Source organism: Neodiprion fabricii, chromosome 1, assembly GCF_021155785.1.
Source record: "Neodiprion fabricii isolate iyNeoFabr1 chromosome 1, iyNeoFabr1.1, whole genome shotgun sequence".
Lineage (NCBI taxonomy): Eukaryota > Metazoa > Arthropoda > Insecta > Hymenoptera > Diprionidae > Neodiprion > Neodiprion fabricii.
The window spans coordinates 27,312,020-27,334,988 of record NC_060239.1 but is presented as its reverse complement, the minus strand read 5'-3'; the positions used below and the strand labels follow the sequence as shown (position 1 = coordinate 27,334,988).

Below are 22,969 nucleotides of genomic sequence, written 5' to 3'. Positions count from 1 at the left end.
ATGTACATTATGTGCATACGTGAGCATAGTACACTCAGTATGGTATATGCGCGTGTATTTTGAGAACTGAAAACATTGGGCTACAAAACGAATTTCATTGCTAGCGAATTGTATCTCATGATAAGTTAGTTATTGGTGCAACAAATGTCAGACAATTAAAGGCCTGTCTAAAGATAACTGTATGGCAAGAGGATATTGATAAACGGACAGATAAGTATGTTTTATCTCTCTATCTGTTTCTTTATAATCGCCTGTTTCTGATTAAATATTTATTACTACAGCCGTGATATTGCAGAACTGATTGTAAGACATATTTAGCAATTAAGTGCTGAACCTCAATTGTCATGTTTCATACACTTTTGATTTGTGCTGTAGTTTTGCAATAACGTTTGCTCATTAGTACTCTAGTTTTACAAGGTTTCATATTAGATAATGTTGATTGTTGAGAAGAAATATCGCATACAAAAATTACCTGTAGGTATCTAATTCTACAGGCAATACATAAAATTTACGTCTGAAGTTAGGGTGGAACAAAACTCGCGATTCGAACGCTAATTGGTATACATAGTGTAATTATGCGATGCGTTTTAGGAAATTGACGAGAAATTCCTGATATATTATCATATGAATTGAATTATTGGTGCATCAATGAATGAATAGCGAATACGAAGTAGAGTTTCGAATGTAGGCAACCGTGTAACGACCTAGTAACAACTTCAAAGCAAATAGAAAATCCGCGTTGCGGATTAATTTATAAAAGTGCCGCGGCTGAAAATAGTACCGACCTGACAGCTAGGTCAAGGACATTCGTGACGATTATGATATTTTCACGGGCAAAAACAGTAGGTAGATGAATAAAAATTTGTTTTTAATCTATTTCATTCGTAGATAGTTAAAATTATCCTAAAAGATCGTTTGGTGAGTAATTTAAGGCGCATAAAAAGCACGTGGATCCGTGTCTTGAGACAAGTAGTTAGCTATTACGCCAAGCTTGATTAAAACAAGGTTCTACTGTTTGCCTGCTGGATTGATATGGGAAATAAACGGACCGTGCGATTCCTCTTGTACTTGGAAAATTAAATCGTAGAGCAATAGGGACGGTCGAGTCTTTGGATTTGAAAAAATATCTCCGTGATATCTAAGTTGATTAAATCGACGAATAATCCGAATATATATCGAGAGAACCTCGCGATTCCATATAGCTTTGTGCGCAGTTGGGAAGATGGCGTGCATTCCGCGCACATCTCCATCTCGATGATCTCAAGCGCCGCGATCAGCGGTGAGAGTTTCCGGAAATGAAACTTGCAACAGGACAAAGCCCGTGCCCTCCCTTGTAATGCTGCAGGGCTCGTGGCACTCTGAAGACCCGCGTACTACCGTCGAGAAAAAAACGCATGTCAGAAGCGGGTCGAACCAATATGATCGTGTCGACGTGAATGGGTATCGAGTAACGGTGGTTAGTGCGAAATGTATTAAGTGTGTGATCGAGTTTCAGGTCGGTCGGATTGGTCGGGTCTGACGAGAATGTGCCTGAGATGGACGCTACAAAGACGACTTCCGTTAGCTAATTGAACGCGAATTTTTTTCCCTACACATTTCTTTTTTTTTTGCACATCGCGGTGTTCTATCAGCTCTAGCACGAGGATGACTTGAAGAGTAAACGCTTGCGTCTAACCAAAGCTCCAACGGTCGTGAAAAAGTTAACCATTATTTTCCCCCGAACTCGACGTATCAACGCGGTGCATCCGATGCATTGTTGGTGAGTGACTTGACGCAGTGAGATGTTGAGAATGGCTAGTGAGTGAGGTACATAGATACGTACATGAGAACCAAGGGCTTTAGTACAACGCGCGTTGCTGTCATCCTGGATGTTGTAAACGTTTTCTCTTAAATAGGGTGATACTAGCGTGGATGATGCTCTGAATATTCTCAGCCGCCTACTTAGTTCTCGAACAGAAATATTTCAACTCCCTTCTGCCTTCTGGCGTCACCGTGAAAACGACACCGTGAATCCGAGTGCTGGAATGAAAATCTCCGTGTCTCGCGTTATACGCTGTACATTCGACAAATCTTTCGGTACCAATTCATCGAAAGTTCGTTTCTTCTGTGCTGTCATTTGTGTAGGTGTGATTGTTTTTTCCAAGGTGATGGTGTCGGAAAACCTTGCCTCTTTATTATTACGAAGCCTATTTTTCCGCCTCGATGTGTTTCGTCGATTGTTGTTGGTGTTGGGTTAATAATCTGTGAATTTTCATTTGCCAATTGTGTATGTGTGTGTGAAAGGTGACAATGTTTTAATTTTTATACATTTTTTTCGTCATTGTCCCATTTATATTTCTTCGACCAAATACACTCGTATGTATACATTCAGTTCAAAAGTCTGCACAAGCCAGTTTTACTGTTCGTCGGTTATCATGCGGCGTGCTTCAAGATCTTTAAAAGAGTTGTGTAAATCTGTGCTTCTGTAACTTGCGTATCGTGCCGATGGTGTCTTCTCGTTATGATTGAGCCCATAATAATACACAGAGGAATCGTCGCACGCCCCCATTAAACGGAGGGCGCGAAGGTCCTATGCTCTGCGAATTGATGGGTATATGCTTTTCCTGCAGGAGACCCACTAGCAGCCGAATCAATAATAAAATATCTGAGCATATCTCTGCATCGGTAACACCCCTCCATGTTTGTCTGGAGGAGCAAAGAGGACCAGAACTGGGCTCCTGTGTCGTCACAGCTCGGAAGCCACAGGTATAATGTTCATCATCTCTTTTTATTTCAATTCACCCATCGATATTGGACTGATTATTTAAACATTGTCAAGTTTCGGATTAGAATCAACAATTTTCATTACAATTTTTTTTTAAGGAAGAAAACCCATATCGTTAATGTAAGTGTGTCTAAAATGCTCGGGTATCTACTAGATCTGGAAATCCCATAATAGCTGAAAAATTTATGACCTACTTTTGAATTTGTGACTTTTGAAAGAAGCCTCCATTTTCTTACAATATTCCTCAATGGCTTTTATCTTAAGCATTCCGCTCCTCCTAATTATTCTTTTACTTCAAGATCACATACGCTTGGAGATGGTTGATTTTCTCTAGTAATCATTTTTCTTTGTTATCTGAGGCAATCAAGTGTAAGATTTCTCTGTGATATCACATGACTCTTTTCAATCAAGAGAGACTATGGACCATTGTAAAATGGGAAATAATAATTAAAAACTGATCTTTTTAAAATATGATATTCTACATAATAACTAAAATTCATTTGAAAATGAGAATATAGCTCACCAGTAATCAAAGCGTTTATTGTAAGCAAATTTTCCACACATACATCCTCCATGGTTAATTATTTCAAAAATGTACATGTCTAAATTTCCCTGCGCCAATGTCATCAGATACCTTGACTATTTAAAAATTTATCAGTATAAAAAATTGATCAGAATTAAGGCAAAGAGTTAGATTTGCATATTGCAGAAAACAAAATGCAACTTGATATGGAGACAATGGAAAACCAGTGTTAATTAAAAGTCTTGGGGTATCCGATCTAGTGGTGAGATAGAAGTTGGATTTACTTTTCCTCATATTAATTTGTCATCATTAATGAATTTACCCACAATCCGCATTAACAAGAAGGAATTGTGGAATTTTTTGTGACATAATGCGAAGAAATAATTCCATCTAAGTTTGAATGTTACTTTGAATAGTTTGCACAGGTTGAGGGTGTTGGGGATAGTGGTGGAGCAAGAGGACGAGGAGGAGGAGGGGGAGAAGAAGGTGGAGAAGGAGCTGGAGGTGGAGGTGGCGGTGGAGAAAGAGGAGAAGGAGAAGGAGGAAAAGAGGCTGACACAGAGGGCAGTAGGGAGGGTGAGCTAAGACACAACCAATTGAGCATGGCAAATACCATCAGCAATATGAAGATGACCAACCCTATCAAAGGGCTAGTCAGCAAGCGTAGGAAACGCTTTATCGAAGATGGCTTCAATCTTGATCTCACATGTATCCTTCAGCAAACTTGTGGCCTTTAAATAATTAATCAATGATAAAATTAATGCTCTTCCTTTCAAATCATGTGGTTGAAATTAAGAACAATGAACTTCTTGGTAATATTGCTGATATTCCAAATTGAGGGTTCACCCAGACCATAAAATGCTGGGAATAATTCCAATGATCCATTCTTTTTTATTGATAATGTCTAGAACAAGGAGCAATACCATGTTGTGGTATCCTTACAACTATAGTACTGCTACATATTATTTTATCAATAAAAAACGTCACCGCAGTGGTCAGCAAGTTACTATTCCATCTGTGGTTTGTATAGTACTAGTGAGCTTTGTTATCGAGACTGTGACATAAAATTTTTACATACCGTTTACACTGGTACTCATACCTATCTTTCAATCGCGTTAATTTATTTATCAATTTCGGAAATTGTTAAGAAGTTCCATTTCTCATCAAAATAAGTGGGTAGCAAATCTTTTAATCAACATTAATGGTGAATTATTGCTAGTGATTGAATTATGTTTGTAAAAATTAAATTGCAAAATTCGATTTATATTGTTAATAGGAATTGGTGTACTTTGATATTTGTATAGATTATATGAACATGATAGGTTAACATTACAATTTTTCATTTTATTTAATAATGAATAGCAAATTCATTTTTCTTACGAATTAAATACCTCCATTGACCGAGAAAGTTATGGTCAGAGTTTACTGTAGTCATATTAATCTGTAGTGAGTATACATCATATTAATAAGTAAAAATCAACCATGACAATCCTTAACTGGTTATTGTGTACTAATGAAGATATAAAAAATAACTTGATCGCTATGGGTTTCCCTGCTGAGAAGCTGGAAGGAGTTTACCGAAACCATATTGATGATGTTGTTAAATTCCTTGAATCCAAGCACAAAGATCACTATAAAATTTACAACCTGTAAGTTTTTTTAAATCATATTTACTAATATTCTGATTTGTCAAATATATTTTACTTTATTATACTTTGCTATTGGCATTTAATCTCAATTAATTTCTCTGTTCTATGTTTGCAGTTGCTCGGAAAGGTCATATGATGGTAAGAAGTTTAAACTAAGAGTGGCTACTTATGCATTTGATGACCATAATCCACCAATGCTATCACAAATCAGGCCATTCTGCGAAGATGTTCACACTTGGTTATCCCAGCATAGAGAAAATGTAGCAGTGGTTCACTGTAAAGCAGGAAAAGGTCGTACGGGTGTCATGGTATGCTGTTATCTTTTACATAGCAAGCAGTTCAGTACAGCTACAGATGCCCTTAATTATTATGGAACCAAGAGGACACATGATAGGTATTGACTCGAGACAGAATTTTCTTTATATAACCACTTTGTTAATGTATTGGGTAAATAGTAACTTACAGTAAGTCAATCACATTTTAGTCAATTTAATTTCAATTATAACTTGATAAAAAAACCGTCCAGCTTTAAGCATCTGGGATCATATTTCCCATTAATTCTTCAATTGTTGTCAACAACAGAAAAGGAGTAACAATACCATCGCAAAGGAGGTACGTGGGTTACTATGCTTCCCTAATTCAGGAAGAGCTCCTCTACGAACCCGTTCATCTGACTCTACAGCAAATTAGATTGGATCCTGTTCCAACATTTAATGGCGGCCAGGGATGTGAGTATTATAATTTTTAAAAAAAGAAAGTAATTTATGCAGAAGCTGACACTTATACTTGTTTCACAATTGCCACCTAAAGATCAGAGTGGTATTACACTGTACATAATCTGCTTGATCGAATACCATAACATCTATCAAATACTTAGGAAATATTCAATAAAAAGCAATTTTCTTCAAAGTTCAAATATGCAACTAATACTTCCATGCCTCACTAATTTATTGATCAAGGTAGGAATTTTTTGAGATGGTTAAAATGATAATATTTTGTAAAATTCTAGATCTTTTTTTCGAGATATCTGCATCTAATGAGAAGTTATTCATTTCGGATGACTACGAAGTTAGAAAAGGCATGCCTTCTCTACGCATGCCAGTCAAACCAGTCTCGCTCTGTGGGGATATTCGAATAGACTTCTTCCACAAGCCAAAAATGAAACGAAAGGTAAGTTTTATCATCTATTATAATGAATTACAATTTTTTGTTAAAATAAATAAATAATGTCTATCAAACAAAATATAGGTAGCATGATCGATTTTTTCACATTTGTGTATTGACCAATCTATAATAAAAATTCATTCAAATTGTTTAAATCTTATACTTATATTGCATATTGATGGGATTTTTATCCTAACTATAATACTATCCTGCTTATAAGAGGGTGGATTTCCCCATTTGAAATACTGGTGTATCGTTTTGAAATTCGAAAATTGTTTTTGAATTATTTAAAGTTGATTTGGAGGGTGCGCCAGAAAAAAATACTCAACACCCTAAATAAGGACCACCAGGGTGCTTAGTTGATACTTTTAGTTGAAATTCTAACAAATCTTTAATTTCACTTAGGAGAAGATGTTTCATTTTTGGTTCAACACATTTTTTGTGCGTGAACATGTGGCCACACACTACGACAACGGAGATATACCAGTAGAGAAGAGATCCACACGAGCTTTGAGCTGTGATGGAACAGCCATGGAATTACCAATGGTTACAGCTCATACCAAGCCACGAACGGGCTCGTTGACTAGCCTTGGCCCTATGCCGCCGTCCCTAGTCTTGAACATAGACAAGGCAGGATTGGATGATGCTCATAAAGATAAGCATCACAAGCTGTATAGTGCGGATTTCAAAGTGAGTTGGTAGATTGAAATAAGAAATTCACATTTTATTATCCACACATGGTTAAATATGTTTGCATGTTCTTGATCTGTAGACCGCTGCTTGGCCAGTATACTGGCCAAACTATAATCAAATAATCTAAATGTGGATTATTTGAATATGTATCAAAATCACCGGCGGTCTAAGGTTAATTTCTTCAAATATTACCTAATCTTACAAATGTGAAGCTTTGAAACAAGAATTATCAAGGTCTCAGGTATTGAGAAAAGTGGTTAATTGAGGACATATATGGTGTACACAATTGGTTATCCAAACGATCAGTGATATTTTACGTTTGAATTTTTCATTCCCTTATTATTCTTTTCAATAACACATATTTTGGATCTCTCATAACTTAAAAATTTACTTCAACTCCAACTCGAGAAATATTATTACGTGAGAAGAATGTTAGTAATGTTTCAAAATTACTTTGTAGATTAATAATTTGAATCTGTGATTTTTATAATTATAGTCGTATATTCAATGTAGTTTGAGATGAGAGAGCTGACATCTGATAAATTGTGATCGTAACCTGGCGATTATGCGTCTAAAGAGTGAGTTATGTAAAAATTTAGACATACCAACTCCCCCAACAGATTTCATTATAGAGCGTATGTGTAATTTGCAGCCTGTGACTTCGCTTCTACATTCAATTTATATTTAACTTTGAAGTTGACTTTATATTTTTGTCTGTATCTAGAATCACGTTTAATATGTATGTCGTTTCTTTTCAGGTAAGCCTTTTCATGCATCAAGTTGCTAGTAGTATTCAGCCATCGGTATCGGAAACAGTTAATAAATCAGACGGTGTACCAATAAGAGGAGGGATTGATCATTCAGAGACACCGAGCGAGTCTAGTGATGGTTCAAGCAGCGAGTGTGATACAACAGGCGATGAAGAGGGCTGGGAGTCGGGTGAGTCCTCTGCATCTCTGGTGGTCAGTCATCATCCACTCACACACAGCTCTAGCCAGACACACGCCAATACCCACCACAGGGCTAGTCTCAGGGAAACTGCAAAAAGCTTACTGTCACGTGGGGAAAAGGGTAGGAGTAGTCATAGAGAAAGTACTAATAGTGTGAAACGTTCGTCTACATTCGTGCGTTCGGCTACACTTGATATGTAGTTCATCTGTTTGTTTTTGGTACTGTTTGAACGTGGTTATTAATGAATGCTTACAAAAACGTGAAGAATTTCTTCTGAATGTGTTAAGTTTCTTTCAAAACAATGGTATTTTCTAATCTATTGCGGTATCGCGTGCACTGACCTTAAGGTCTTATCATTTTACAAACCATCAGCAGCATGCCACAATTAACCAGTTTTAGATGACTTTCGATAATCTACTTCAAACATGGCTGGAAACTGATAGTTATAGATACTTTTGGGACTAGCTAGCCATACCCGGCAGGTTTCGATTTCTATTACAATTCATACTGGGGTTTCACAGTTTTATTATTGGCTTTTAGTCATGATTGGTTATTGGTGAAAAACCACAAGCTCTTAGACGGTAAAAATCTATTTATTAGTTGAAAATAATTTCTAATTTTCACAATTTCTCTATTGGTTGAATCATAGGCACCACAATGTGGGGTGCAGACGTCCTCTTATATGAACTTGAAATAAATTCAATCGTTAAACGTAATTAACGAAAATTTTATTTTAAATATAGGTGTTCAAAAAATGAACCCATCATGAATCATATCAAAATCCATCTGCACTGTTTCGTATCACTGGATTACTTATTTGACAATAAGACATATGGTGTCATGTTGTCATAGAAGTCTTGAAGATTCCGGTCAATATTTGTCTTCCGTTACTGCTTGAAATTAGAGCAAATATTCTACCATGTAAATTTCTCGCGTTGTTTTTATTAGTAGTAAAAAATATTAACGAAGTGCTGCTGGTTGCTATTAATTCATTTTGCATTTATATAGCTTCCCAGATACTTGATTCTTAGTTGAAAAAGGTTAAACACAACATATGTTATGCTTCCTTTCGAAAAATGCTTTTTGATTTTTTCTCAATATACCCTCTATGAGCTACGAACAAAGATTATCCAAATAAATTGACTGGTTAAAAATAACTTCTCAGCCCTACACAAAATCCCAGATTTATTTGCGTAATATTTTCAGGAAAATCTGATTATATCTGCAATTCTATGTTTCCACCAAAGTGATTTGTGAATAGCACACTTTATATGAGAACTACATTTGATTATTTTGTCCTTCTATTCATCTAGGTACAAATATACTTGCATAATATTTTATCAATTATAGACGTCCCACTTTATTTCCAGAGATTAAAATATCTAGAGTACTTGCAATAGCTGTCGATTAATTGATAGGATTCAGAGATTCGATTTCATTTTCACGTGATGTAACTTCACAAAAATTAAATGTTTTAACAGTGAATAAAATGTATGCAATTATTAGGAGATGTGTAAAAGAATGCGTAATAACTTACATAATAACGGTCTTGAATGTAGTATATACGTGTATAACAAACATTGGATTGCATGCGGTCTATAATGGAATTAGATTTAAGCTTCTGGTTACTTTTGGAAATTGATGAATGAACTAGGAATTGCGAATATTGCGGGTTGTAATTAGTACCTATTGGGCTCATTTCAGCGTATTAAAACCAGTACGTTCATTTACTTGCATTGGATTTTGTTAGAATTGTGTTTAAATAAATCGTAAACTATTATAAAAGTTTATCACTGTATACTGTCTGTGGTATATTAATGCATTAGTAAATGTAGAGTCTTTTGGATCCTTATTTCATCTGAGATTGAAATTCACAGAGAATAGATTTCAACACAGAATATGACTACAATAGCAAATTTTTATTCGAAGTGTCAAGTAAAAATACGTTATAGCAATACCAGGAATAGATTTGATTTGTTGCATACCCACGTACCAAAATAGTTGTATATCACCTCCCAGTAATTTTTATAAAATTCAATTTTTATCACCAAGAGTATGGTATTATCAGACCATATTGTTATATATAGTTTGTGAGCTTTGCTTTCTTGTTATGAAAAAATTGTAGAACAGTACTATGGTCTGTTTCATCCTTGATTCAATGTTTTCCTAAAATGGTTTATTTCTGTTTCATAAGGTGCTTTAACTTGATAATAATCAGGACTGGTAGTCAGTCACTTGTCTCACTGTTAGTAACTTTTCTCACTGTTGGTAGCGATTTTTAACGGAGCCACTAGACTAGATTTTGTTTGTTAAATTTTATAGTATTTTTAGCGAGAAAATCAGCTTCAGATTGATTTTGGGAAATAAATTGGATCAATTGGAAATGTTTCGTCTGAAAGGACAATAAATTCATAAATTAGAGTTATTGATCACGTGTCATTCATTTACTAAAAATCGTGTACAGTGATACATTTTTGTAATGCGGAAAAAACGTGAAAAACATGGAAAACCCTTATGCAGCAACATGATTGAAAATAGGGCTATTTCTGATGAGATGAATAACACTGTGGTAGCACTTGTCGTTCAATTACTATGCAATAATTAATTCTGAACAGTCACTTTTGGGTCACTTTTTTGAGGTCAATTATCTAGTATTCACTTCACAACATAGGATCAGTCTTGTGATGAATGTTCTGTGTTTAAAATATGATGTCTTCTCAACAAACTGATATATGTTTTGAGATTAAAAAATCCCAGCAACCCTAAATGTTTTTTATGTTTACAAATTGGAGAATAGGATTACAACATGAAATATTCTAAATTGTGTAATTAATTATTTCATAAAAAGTCATTGTACAGCATTTGTGTTATTATATACAGTGAGAGAAATAATCTGAACAGGCGTAAAAGTTTTAACAATAATGATTTCAAGTCAAGTTAAATCATGCTCAATTTGTTATGGTGCACTTTTCGATTTTATTAAAGCGGTCATAAAATCGAAAGCTTTCACCAGGTTTCAATAGCTGAGACAAACAGAATATTGGGATTCACTGATAAATATATTAAAATAATTAATAATATCTATTAAGTATAGTTTTAATAACATCACTCATAAAAAATTTGCAGCACATCATTTGTCACTTTAACCACGCGATGGAATAGATTTTCCATATTCTTTTTGTTGAAATAAATAGTTATTGTATCATTCAAAAAAAAAAAGAATGTGATAGATTCGTGGCAATGTTCTCATATCTCGCGAGATAGGCTAACTCAGCAGGCCCATTCGCACGTGGGTTATAATATTTTCGTCGATATGCTCAACTTTCATGGCGGCCAATGAGTTGAATTTTCGATTTATTGAAAGCAAACCATAAAACCCACAGATGAACTGTTTTTTATAAACGTAATAAAGCGACCTCACAAACATCAAATTAACAAAAAAAAAATAAAAAAACACATTGTACAGACATAACACCAATTGTCTTTCTATCTTCTACATTTTTTTGTAATGAATGTATTGAAAAGTTATATATTTTTAGCTTAGTTATACACGTAATTATTGATATGATGGTAATACATTATTAATTGAGTGTAAATGAAAGATGAGCCCTCGTGTGAACTAGTTTCAGGATAGAAATGGGAATGGATCATTAAAGTAAATGTTAGTGTTAAAAAGGAACATAATGCTTTGCAACTTTTTTCTTCAACTGTAATATTTTTTTAATTTGTATTTAAAATCCGAATGTGATCTCTCAAATGCCTCCAAAATTCTTGACATCCCATTTAGCAGAACATTGAAATTGTACAACAGCACAGACAAACGTCCCAAGCTATTCATATTTACCGATCTTGGTATATCTCTCGTGCTAAAGTCACATCCGATTACTATTTACATTAAATTGTAGTTAAAATATTTAATTTACTCTGCAACCATGGAAGTCCTTCCAGAACAGTTTGAAGGAAAAATAGTCTTCATAAGTGGGATACTTATTATGAATTTGCATCATTTGAACCGTCGGTACGAATAACGCTACAAGGCAAATATCTTGAATTATTCACATATGACTCAAAGAAAATCGCGCAAAGAGAGCAGCAAAAGAGTGTAAATATTGTCATATTGTGGTTAAGTAGAGAATAATTTTGCAGAATTTTTGCTGTTGTCCTATATTTGACAACATCGTTAAACGTTTCTTCCCTTACATATTGTATTGTGACACAATTAAACTTTTGCATGTTGTCATGATTATATAGCTGAGAGAAGTCGTAACGTTATTCAAAGATAAGTTTTAAAGCGTTGAGATGCATACCACTCAATGGCATGCTATATTAGGAATATAAAAAATGCATATACCATGGCATGCGCTCATTCTAAATGTATGGATTATGCAATACCCCATTTTTTTTAAGTTTTACATTACGGTGTTATTCGAGCCGACTGTTCATCTATTAATTAATACATTTTAGAACAACATACATCCTAGCATCATCGATGACAATTATTATTTGCATATATAAATGCTGTTGGCATTTGAGTTGTATCAGTGACGAATGACGAAGCTTTTTTTTTTATATACATTTCAAAATTTTTCTTGTAATTAAAGGAATGAAAGGATATGCCATTGTGATTAATTATTTCTGGTGGGTGAAAACTGTGTGATACGCTAGTAGAGCTACAAAGCTCAGATGTATTTATGATAATTGTTACGATCGTATCCGTGAAGCTAGTATCGCCGTAGCTCAAATATGAATTTTGTATGTATGTAGACACTAGTGGATAACTATTGATGTATTGAAAACAATTGACTTGATCAGAATTTGTATAGAATAAAGTTTGTAGGCTCTTGATATTCAAATTCCTTTTATTCTTTGATTTACTTTTTGGTTACGTGGAATGAACTTTATGAGCTTTGATTATATTAATTTTCTACATGAGATTCAGCAATCTCATTATTAACATGCGAATTCGAATGGTTCGGAGGATATTTTTGCAAAATCCTTTCTCTCAATTACTCCAATTGTGATGGATTCCACATTTGTCTTGAATTGAAATGAAGCAGAATCTTAAAACACGATTGGTTTTGTTTATGAAACTAAACGTGGTACCTGATACTTCTGTTTGATATAATGTATATTAATTTTCTCTTCATGGCTTGAGACAATATCGTGTAAATAGTTCTTTTTTTTCCAACATAATACTTCTATGTGATTAAATTCACTGTTTCCCCACTAAACTATTAATTCTTTGTAATAAAAAAGCCCTATAAATGAAAATCGACGCTCCACTGTATTAATTTCATTCGCTTTCTTGTATCATTGCATGCTGATAATTTATACATCCATAAATTTCGAGATTGCCATATTGACACAATCATACAGAATCTAAGTACAATAGCGATTATATTGTATAATGATTATAATGTGATATTATTATATTGATGAACATGGTTATGATTATTATGATTATGATTGTTGTTGTTGTTGTTGTTGTTGTTGTTGTTGTGTAGTGTAGTGTAGCACAGTAGTGATGTTTAAACATATTGCTATGCTACTATTATACTTCTGTATATGATATTTTGATGATAAGATTATATATTATAATTATATAATGACACTTTTTTTTTCCAACATTTTCTAGTTACGTGGCTCCTTCTTAGTTAGCCATTACATCTATTTTTATTGAATAGAATGACGAAGTTATTATATTAGCATCACGATTTTACTATTTTATCTGGGATTTAACGTAAAATTTTTGTCAGTCGGATTCAAAATGCATCAGTGTTTCTGATGACAGCTTTTAAAAATAGAACATCGTTCAATATTTGAATTACAGACTGCATTGTAATGTCGATTACAAAACTAGTTATTATGTACAATTTGTTATGTATAGCATAAAGTATTAATTACAGTGCGTTTAATGGCCAACAATATAGACATATAGAGACATCGTGTAAAAGTAACATCATCCAGAACTGTAGCCGCAGTAGTTGGACTGACTGATAGGGAAAGACTGCTACGACACGACAGATTCGTTCTTTTCTTTAAGTAGTCAAATTGGACTCACTTCATGAGTCACTTACCATTGCATACTCTCCAGTCAGTTTAAAGATTATTTGCAACAAAGTAGCACTGCTTGTACACGTACATATAGTTTGTACAACTGAAAATATGATTTCTCATAATTCGACGAAGTGTAATGTATAACTAATGACTTTTTTTTTTAATTTGGGGCATTTGTGCCTGATCTATTTTGTACACTATAGAAATTAGTCGTAATAAAAAACTTCGTCAATTGTGGAGGTAATTTTCACCCTTTAGTCGCACCTTTTTGAGTAAAGCAGGCAAAAAAAAAAAAAAATGATCACTCACTGTAAATGCATCCAAAACTTTTCCCTCTAAAGCGCTCTTCTCACCACACAATGGTATCGCATGCTACATGCTTGTGCATTGTATCACAAGTCGGTTTTGATTAATTATTGGTGTTTCGTAGCTGGAATTCTGTTTAAGAATATGAGTGAAAAAGTGCTGATTATTCTCCCAACAAACATACAGAGCTTTCGAGTCAATGCTCTATGCCGTTGCAACCTGTAATATCGCCGTCAGAGATAATTACAGAATAAGTTGTTTGTAAAGTTTTAAATGTATTACTTATCAAATAGGTTGGTAACGATCACTGTGTAATTTGAAATAACCAGCACTTTTTCAGTTGCGATAACATTAGATTTAATCTTTCTTGTGGTAATATGCCCAATAAATGATCAACATCTCTGTGTCTATTGGCTCCTAGTGGATTTGGATCAGCAAGTTGGACGGTATCGTCTTCTCTCCGATGGTGGAATGATAGATCTTTTGTGAGCTCTGCATCCTCACCTCTGCATTGGTCTCCAGGCCACAGTACTGTTTACAGGCATAAATATCATACCATAGATTTACGTAAATAGCACGAGTAACTGATTGTCATGAATTCATACTTGTCTGTCATATGAAAGGCATTTGTAAAGTGATTGAAAGTTATGTTGTACCAGTTACTGGTGCTATACATCCATGTCGCTCTATGGCTAAATTACGTAAACTACTATGTTCATTATTATCTCATGGAGGCATATTGTGAAAAAAGAACAAGCTGACGCGCTTTTTGCGTGTTTATCGCATGCCACAATAGATTTTTTATTGATAGGTTCACTACGTTTTTGTACAAAAAATTTTGAAACACTCTCAATTGGTGTATAGAATTATTATTCATTATCACTACATGACAAGAGATTTGTTGAAATAGATGAGCTAATCGCCATCGATTGAATCTCCAATGCCTGCAATTTATACTCTGTATTTTTGTGAGAGTAGAGTAAGCTTTGAATTAGGAGAGTATTAGAAACCTTCAAAATAGGCTGGAATATCTTAATACTTGAAATACATTACATTAAAAATCAGAATTATAGCAATCAAAACCATGTTCCATTTGTTGAATCGTTAACAAAGGCTGCATGGTTCCCAAAGAAAAACCAGATTATTAAGAATAATAATTTCAGTAGCAAGGAGTTGATGATTCTCTCCGAATTTGATACCTACTCAAGTTGCAATTCAATGGCATTACAATAAAGCAGTACAATCATTGGATCTCAGAATACAAAATATGCTTCTGATAGTGATCGACAAATTGAATATTTGCACCATTACGGAAAAATATCTTTAACAAATAGATCTTGTGGTAAACTGCAGTACCAAGTATTACCAATATTGATTATTATATTCAATAAACATTTATCATTTCAACTATTTATTGATTTACGTTTTGTAATTTTCTTTTCTGAACTCATTGAACATCGATTGAATTCATTTTCAAATCGAAATCAATCGATCCTTACAAATCCATAATTCATAACATTTGTGTATTTGAGTTGAATGCATTCGTTTTTACGTTATCAAATACTACGTACTACATGTATATCATTATTCAGATTTGGTAAACTTATTTGCGATACAAGAATTTGATTAAAAAGTGAGCAGCATTACAACAAAAAGCACATTTTTGTATAAAATGGAGTGGAATGAAAAGTACATTAAAAAGAAAATAGTATATTTTCATAAGGAATAAATAATTGTAAGTCAATAATAATCGTAGTGAGAGCATTATTCGTTTCCGCCTCTTGGCTCAGAATTGGTTAGTACGAACATTGATCTCACTTACGCCAACTTACCTTGAATTCTGAGTGTAAGAGGGATTTACAATGTAATATTTGCTTAATTCATAGAGCTAAATATTTACTGAATTTGTATATTTATTACAAGTTGAGTATTGCAAAGAAATTGTGTCCAAAGTTTTTTTTTTGCCATTGATTAGGAATTCAGCATACACATAAGTTTATTCTATAACACTAATGAGAAATTTATCTAACGCATATAAGTATGAAAGAATTGATCCACGTCATGAATCGATATCTATTGAAATATGTATCTCATATATATTTCAATTTGAAGTAAATATTGCGTATGAGCAATCTTCAGATCAGCTGCAGCTGAAATTATATCAGTAAAACATTGTGTAGGTCAAACGCCTCAATCAAACTGGTATTGTTCGACAGCTTATTCTAGTCTGCTTGTCCCATCACAATGTATTCAGTTTCTTGAAATATCAAATTTCTGTAATTTATAAATGTTGACACAAAAACAGTTACAATTTTTCGGTTGAAAATAAATTTTCTTCTATGTTACAAGGTCCTACTGTGTGTTTGCAGTATTTTCAAAATGAATAAATTTGGACTAAATGGGTCACTCAGGTTTCTAACAATTATTCAGGCGATGAATGTTAGTAATAAACTTTAATGTACGTTAAATTCAGTGTATATCTAGCTCTGTGATTAGTTTTAAAAGTTTTTAATGTAACATAGAGTATAGAGCATGCAATACCAGGTCGATATCGAGCTTAACCATCGTACCCCCTTTGGTTGCAAAATTTCTTGGCGCGTTTTGCTTTTTTATTTTTCTATACTCATTACATAGTTTGTGTCATGGTGTATCTTGTGATGTTTGTCATTCACTGTTTAATCACGACTCTATTGAACTATGAGATCTTTTAACATCATTCTTTTATACGATTTATAAGTTTGTACAAATTTAATACAACTGTCAAAACTTGACCAATTTACCAATTAGGATTACAGGTTTTCATTAAATAGGATAAACTAATGATTATCAATGTTTTGATACCCGGCAGTCACCCCCAATCTATTGATTGATCAAATAATGTGAAAATTACTGAAAATTAATGCTCTTAAAATTTATCCTGTAAATCATGTATTTAAATGAGTACGATTTGCACTTCTGTTATTTCTAAATCTACTAAAGATTCATGCAAGTGCATTAACACTCGATTTAATTTTTGTTCTTCAGTTCGAAATTCCGTGTGTAAGGGAATTGATTCTCAGTTAGTTTTGTGTTATGAATTTCGTTCATTTATAACCATTGTGTAATTTACTGTCATTTTATCAATTGGTACTTTTCTTGGCACAGGTATGAATTTTTTTCAATGGAGCGGTCCTATTTGAACAAAAATGATTGCGTATGCGATGAAACTATACCAATTGTTGAAAAAATGATAAATTTATTTATCCAAATTTGACTAGACCAATCTTCACGCTCTTTGTTACAGTAAAGATTACATATGTGTCTCGATTGCATGAAGAACTGCCTAGTCAATTCAAATAGTTATTACTCACAGATGAAAATCATTGTTCATCCAATTTCTATTATTCAAGTACCTAAATGTTGATAGAATTTAACAGTTCTTATAAAATTATGAATTGATATGCATTAGTTATTGAGAAATAAATGTTACTATGCAGTTTATACCAGAATGTTCAAGCAGATTCTTTCCCTACATTTTGCACTGTGTATGTAAAAGTTGAGACCTACAAATCAATATTTGCCTAGAAACATAAGAAATTACTAAGATTAGGGATTTCACAAACATGTGTTTACTGTCAGTGTTTTGCAAGATTTCAATACAACCATTTTACTCTGTGAACGCGGTTTCAAATCAGCCTTATTCCAAATTGTTGTCAATTTGCCATTTCTTACTGTGACATATAATTCAAGGCTGCAACTTCTGCTATGCCTCATAATTGCTATGCCTCGTAATTGCTATGCCTCATAATAATTATCGTGTTTACCAAATGATAAGTTTTGAAAAAAATCGAAAATTTCTAAGTGACTAAATTATGTGTCATTTATTGGCAAGTCACATTACGCAATATTGTACAATATTAGTGAGTGGTGAAACTTTTTAATCCGAGTTGCGTTTTTATCAGAGAAAATCTGGTGGCGATTGTTAATTCAAACTTTTCAGTGTGGCTATGTTATTCAGTGTGCCTAGGAATAGAGTAAATGATTATTTATTACGAGATGCAAATGGAAAAAACGTTGAATCTTAAATTTATACTATTAGTAATCAATTTCTTTGTTTCTGATCTTAGGAGCGTATATATATCCTCGTCCGAACTAAAATGGATTTATTAAAATGTTTTTTTCATATAACGATCCAATATTATTAGCTCAAATTAATGACATTAAGCATAAAAACATTCAATTGAATCAATATGGCACGGTGTACTGCGATTAAAGCATTTTTACAACTGAGAGTAATGCATGATCCAACTGAATATTGAGTTAATATGATCGTTTCGTTAACTTTGCGGTGCAGTTCCATTGAAAGCTAATACCGGAAGAACCGCAGAGAAACATATAATCGTTTGATCCTAAAAAGTATATTTTACATTATAACTAGATGCTTCGACCTACAAATTTTTGGCTACTGTAACATAATGATTTGAATTGAAATTTTTTATGATCTGAATCTAATTTTGGAACTCAAAGTAAAATTGCTTCATAAGACAATAATTAACAACTTTCCGCACCAATCTTTCATTTTAAATTTATTTTTCGTACCCGACTAAATAAATCTAATTATCTATCGAAATGAGAAAGATTTTTAGAATATAGCCTATCCTTCGTATTCTACTCTAATATTTTCATGCTCACTGGAAAACAAAATTGTTTAAAGGGTCATGCTTTTGTAAGTGATACCTACTAAAATAATACCGCATGAGTGTTCTGGTCTTATTCGAGTTCTCTTACTTTTTATTTTATCATTAATCAAAAAGAACATATCTGTTGCTTCTGAATGCTTATACTTTGTGTTGGGTTTTGTTTTTCCGTCATAATATTCCATGCATTTTTATCATGTTATTACAGCTTTGTTTACTTCATTATCATGCCTTGAGAATGTCATGTTTGAAAATTACTCTTCATACATTTCCTTCCTCAGCTTTAAAAAGTTATTTTGTGTAAATACCAATTGAATAATTTCGTGTAACATCCATAAGTATTATAATAATACTTGTAATCACAATTCAGTTTATCAGACTCATCTGCATCTCAAATAACTTGTGTGAATTACTCTTGAATAAAATGGTAATGTTCCGATAAAGTCATCCCCATACTTACTGTAAATAAAATGTCGAAAAGAGAATATTATGCCATCTTAAGTACAAAGTATTCGGTGTTATTGGTAGAAAGTAACAACACATGTAAGAACACCATGGAAAAAATTGAATCGTGACTGACGTTGGGTTTGCATTCCAGGGGAGTCGACGTACTTGTGACTGAGACATGACTGATGGCGGGTCAATCAGAGCTTACTCTTCACGTACGGTTGTTCAACCCCAGACTGCAATGCACCAATTGCTTGACTACCAATCAATCAATCAATCCACAGATCAACCATCGCATCTTGCCTGACACCCGTTACGCATGCATGTTCTCCTACTTACCGGTACAAGCCCACACTGCATTATTACATTCATTATTTTTATACTATAGAAAATCATTTTAATTAATACCTACATGTCGGACTTATGTGCGTTTATTTCTGATTCTAATTTTTAATTTCATTTCACGCAAGGGTAGAAATAACAGCAAAGGATATGCTATAAATTTAATAATTGCACAAGTATTTGTATAGTTTTCTTGTTTCGAGATTGTTCTATACCTCAGCATTTGAGTCGAAAACAAATGCGAATCGAAGTGTTGCGAAATTCCCATTAACGAAGTATACAATCATATTTCGTACAAAAGATTTGTTTCATAGCAAGTTTTCGACTTTAGTTTTTTTCTTAGAATTATTATGACTATGTACTTCCTACATGAAATTGATGGAAAATAATTCTTAATTGGCAGCACGACTTTAATTCCGGTGACCATAAACATCATCATTCCATATTCTATCATAAACTACAAATTATGTACTAATCCTATACATAAAGCCTTCCAGTTATGAGAAAGCAAATGTCGCGGTTAAACTACAAATTAAGATAAGACTTTACATCGAGTTCTACTTTTAGAAGATCTGTGTAGTTGGAATTGAGATATAAAGTTTTTTACGTTAGAGTTCTTCAGCAAAAGATTGACTGTCAAGTCACTAGGCATCAATACATGATCTTTTGGTTTCTGGATACTAAATGAGGAAAGTGTATCTCTTTATGTCTTGTGGCACATTATTGACAGCAAACTAGGGATATCGCTTTCCGAGTTATAAACAACTAGTGGCTCCTAAGAGCGATATTATTTATTTATTTATAAAAATAAAGGCACAAATCGTCGAAGTGATCTATAATACTTAGGTTACTGCTTTATTAGTTACATAATGTCGTAATAATATGTACCAGCCTTTAGGAAACTTGTTGCTAGAAGTTCAAAGATCACGTCAAAAATGTTACAAAATTTTACTTCGTGATTAATAGTTTTTCACATTATTAAAAAATAATAGGTATTGGATTCAAGTTTAAAAAATATTTGAAGCCATATTTGTCACGTTCTCGAATTTAAAATTTACCTATTCTATTCTTATATCCGATGTTGATAGGAATCGTTTATATTCGGTACGGAAACTATTTTCACATAAACAAATGTTGTTCTTCATAGGCTCTTATTAGACTGCTCACAATTACGACGATTTTAATGAATTTTATTGTATCTGATTAGGATAAACATTCATGGCCATGTGATATGTTTCCAGTGGCGCAATGCAAATATGAAATGATCATGCTTTAAAGTGTTATTGTTAACAATTGATTATCGTCTGTGCAAGGGTGTTATAGTAAAATTAGGTGTTACTTTCTTGCAATGTTTAGGCTTGACAGATTTTATTTTTTGCCAAGTCGAGTCATGAATGACGGCTACATAATTACAGCTCCCCCAGTTCAGTCCTTACATGTAATAAACAAGTAGCACAAAATCGTCATGTCGATTAATTACGTGACATCGAACTATAAATTACTTTCATTCAAGCTGCAATTGCGCAATTGTGTGTATTTAGAAAAATTCAATTAGCTTATACAATTAATTTAAGTTAAAGTAAGCTAAGTTACAATTGTATCTTTTTGAAGACATCTCTTAGAATTCTATTATACACTGTACAGCATAGTTATATAAACTCGTCGTATATTTTTATACCAATCTTGATTTTTGCGCAGGTTTTTCTATGAATCCTTCACGTTTTGTTAGTAGAATGGACCATTTTATAAAATATACCTGCAGTGAAATATGCACAATTGCGCTGCTTTTTCATAATATGATACGTGAAACAGTGTGCTTCGAATTGATATTTGATTACATAATTTTTCATTTTTTTTTAAATAATGACGTCTCTTTTATTGTGTCAACCGATAGATTAATAATTAAATCTATTATATGTAGTGTTTAATATACTTTTTACTCACTGATGAAGTAAGCCAAAATGTTGCTGAAATTGTTTACGCAAACGAATGCCACTTGGGATAAGTTTTGCCTTACTTCACAACTATGTTACAACAAATTATCGAGGTTTGGTTCGCAGAATTGTTCTGTAATTTTACTGAAACATGAAAACGTTACCTCATCGAATAGAAAATACCTGAACTCAGTTATAACATTAATAATTAATTCGACCTATGATAATAATTTGTTGCACTCGATTTGTTTAAAAAATTGTCTCAATGTAATTTAGCTACGTTAAATACTGATGAATTATGTGTTATTGTGAATTTACTCATTAGTGGAATTTATCAGACGAATTGCAGGAGTTCAGAACTTTGACAGAATCAAGATACATAGTCTCAAAATACCGATCATCTCTATTGCATTGAAAGTAATTCGTGATACATATTGTCAGATTCTTCCCAAAGTACTCGTTTGTAAATCCATATTAATAACAGATGAGAGCTGTGAATCAAGTATTTATACTTATTATGAATTACCTATTTTCATATTACCGTATTGTTCAATTCAACCTATAGAGTACAAACAAGTTGACTTGATCTCACATAGACTAAAAAATAAAAATTTCTTCTTTCCCGAAGGAATACAAATATGTAGTTTGTTTTTCTTAATCTATAAATTATTTCTGTGTAAGCAGAATATTCGAGGCCAATATTGGCTGTATTGCCAACACAGCTACACATAGATAATTCTAGGAAGGTGCAATACCATCCAGACTATCATATGTGTTTAAACGCTGTTAGACACATAATATAATTTTTTTCTGTGTTCAGAAAATAACTTATTCATTTTCCCTTCGTAGATTAACACATTAGTGGTAATGTTCCTGCAATGATGTAGAGAGCAGTCGATGCACATTTGCAGAACATACCTGAATAACATACAAGTTTAGTGTGAAGGTGCACGATACCGGTGGAAGTATTAGGAAAAGCATATTTATACATATGTTTGCCGGTTATATCTCGTAAACATAACTTGGAGATGAATTTTTGTTCAGCATCGAGCTATCGGTGGTTTACGTCATTGGAATCTATTTTATTCTTCTGTGTTCATCCTTATGTTTCTATTGGCGTCTTGCATCTCTAGCGTTATATTTATGATCTAACATGAGAGAATTTTATATTTTAATTTTTAACTCCGCATTTAAATAAACGAATTTGATCAATAATTTTCAGACTTATGATTTCAAGAAAATTCTTTATTCTTTTTAGTTCGTAATCAATACAGCAATTTTGGAATGGTAAAAGGTGTAGGCTTTTAACCATACATTTTCTCCAGTCATTTTATTAGTATTATGACCAGTCGATGACAATGACAAATTCTTAAGAACATGAAGTAACGACAGTGTTTTGCTGAGTCCAAGCAGACAGAGCAAAGTACAGCTATTGCAACAGCCGGATATTGAATTCACGATGA

At 33.2% G+C, this 22,969-nt stretch overlaps 1 protein-coding gene across 10 annotated transcripts; it reads left to right on the top strand.

Annotated features, from left to right (window-relative positions):
• The first annotated feature begins 111 nt into the window (after window positions 1-111).
• LOC124174394 (phosphatidylinositol 3,4,5-trisphosphate 3-phosphatase and dual-specificity protein phosphatase PTEN) lies at window positions 112-22,721 on the top strand. 10 transcript variants are annotated; one of them, XM_046553517.1, is made up of 9 exons: window positions 112-214; window positions 2,610-2,745; window positions 3,704-3,995; window positions 4,807-4,936; window positions 5,052-5,330; window positions 5,519-5,664; window positions 5,946-6,106; window positions 6,506-6,790; window positions 7,552-12,597. In XM_046553517.1, exons 3-9 carry the CDS (start codon window positions 3,890-3,892, stop codon window positions 7,942-7,944), a joined length of 1,500 nt encoding a protein of 499 aa, XP_046409473.1. In that variant the 5' UTR covers window positions 112-214; window positions 2,610-2,745; window positions 3,704-3,889; the 3' UTR covers window positions 7,945-12,597. The 10 variants fall into 10 exon arrangements, with proteins under 10 accessions (XP_046409473.1, XP_046409469.1, XP_046409472.1 ...); XM_046553513.1 differs by lacking the exon at window positions 112-214 and adding an exon at window positions 7,307-7,371 and having other exon boundaries at window positions 1,286-2,745; window positions 7,552-7,693; XM_046553510.1 differs by lacking the exon at window positions 112-214 and adding an exon at window positions 19,382-22,721 and having other exon boundaries at window positions 1,287-2,745; window positions 7,552-7,864.
• The last annotated feature ends 248 nt before the right edge of the window (window positions 22,722-22,969 follow it).

Excerpts from the sequence above, each read along its gene's own strand:
- LOC124174394 (XM_046553507.1), top strand. The coding sequence starts at position 2,572 with ATGCTCTGCGAATTGATGGGTATATGCTTTTCCTGCAGGAGACCCACT. Across the intron at positions 2,746-3,703 it reads TCACAGCTCGGAAGCCACAG|TTTGCACAGGTTGAGGGTGT; the intron begins GTATAATGTTCA and ends TACTTTGAATAG. Across the intron at positions 3,996-4,806 it reads CTTCAATCTTGATCTCACAT|ATATAAAAAATAACTTGATC; the intron begins GTATCCTTCAGC and ends GTACTAATGAAG.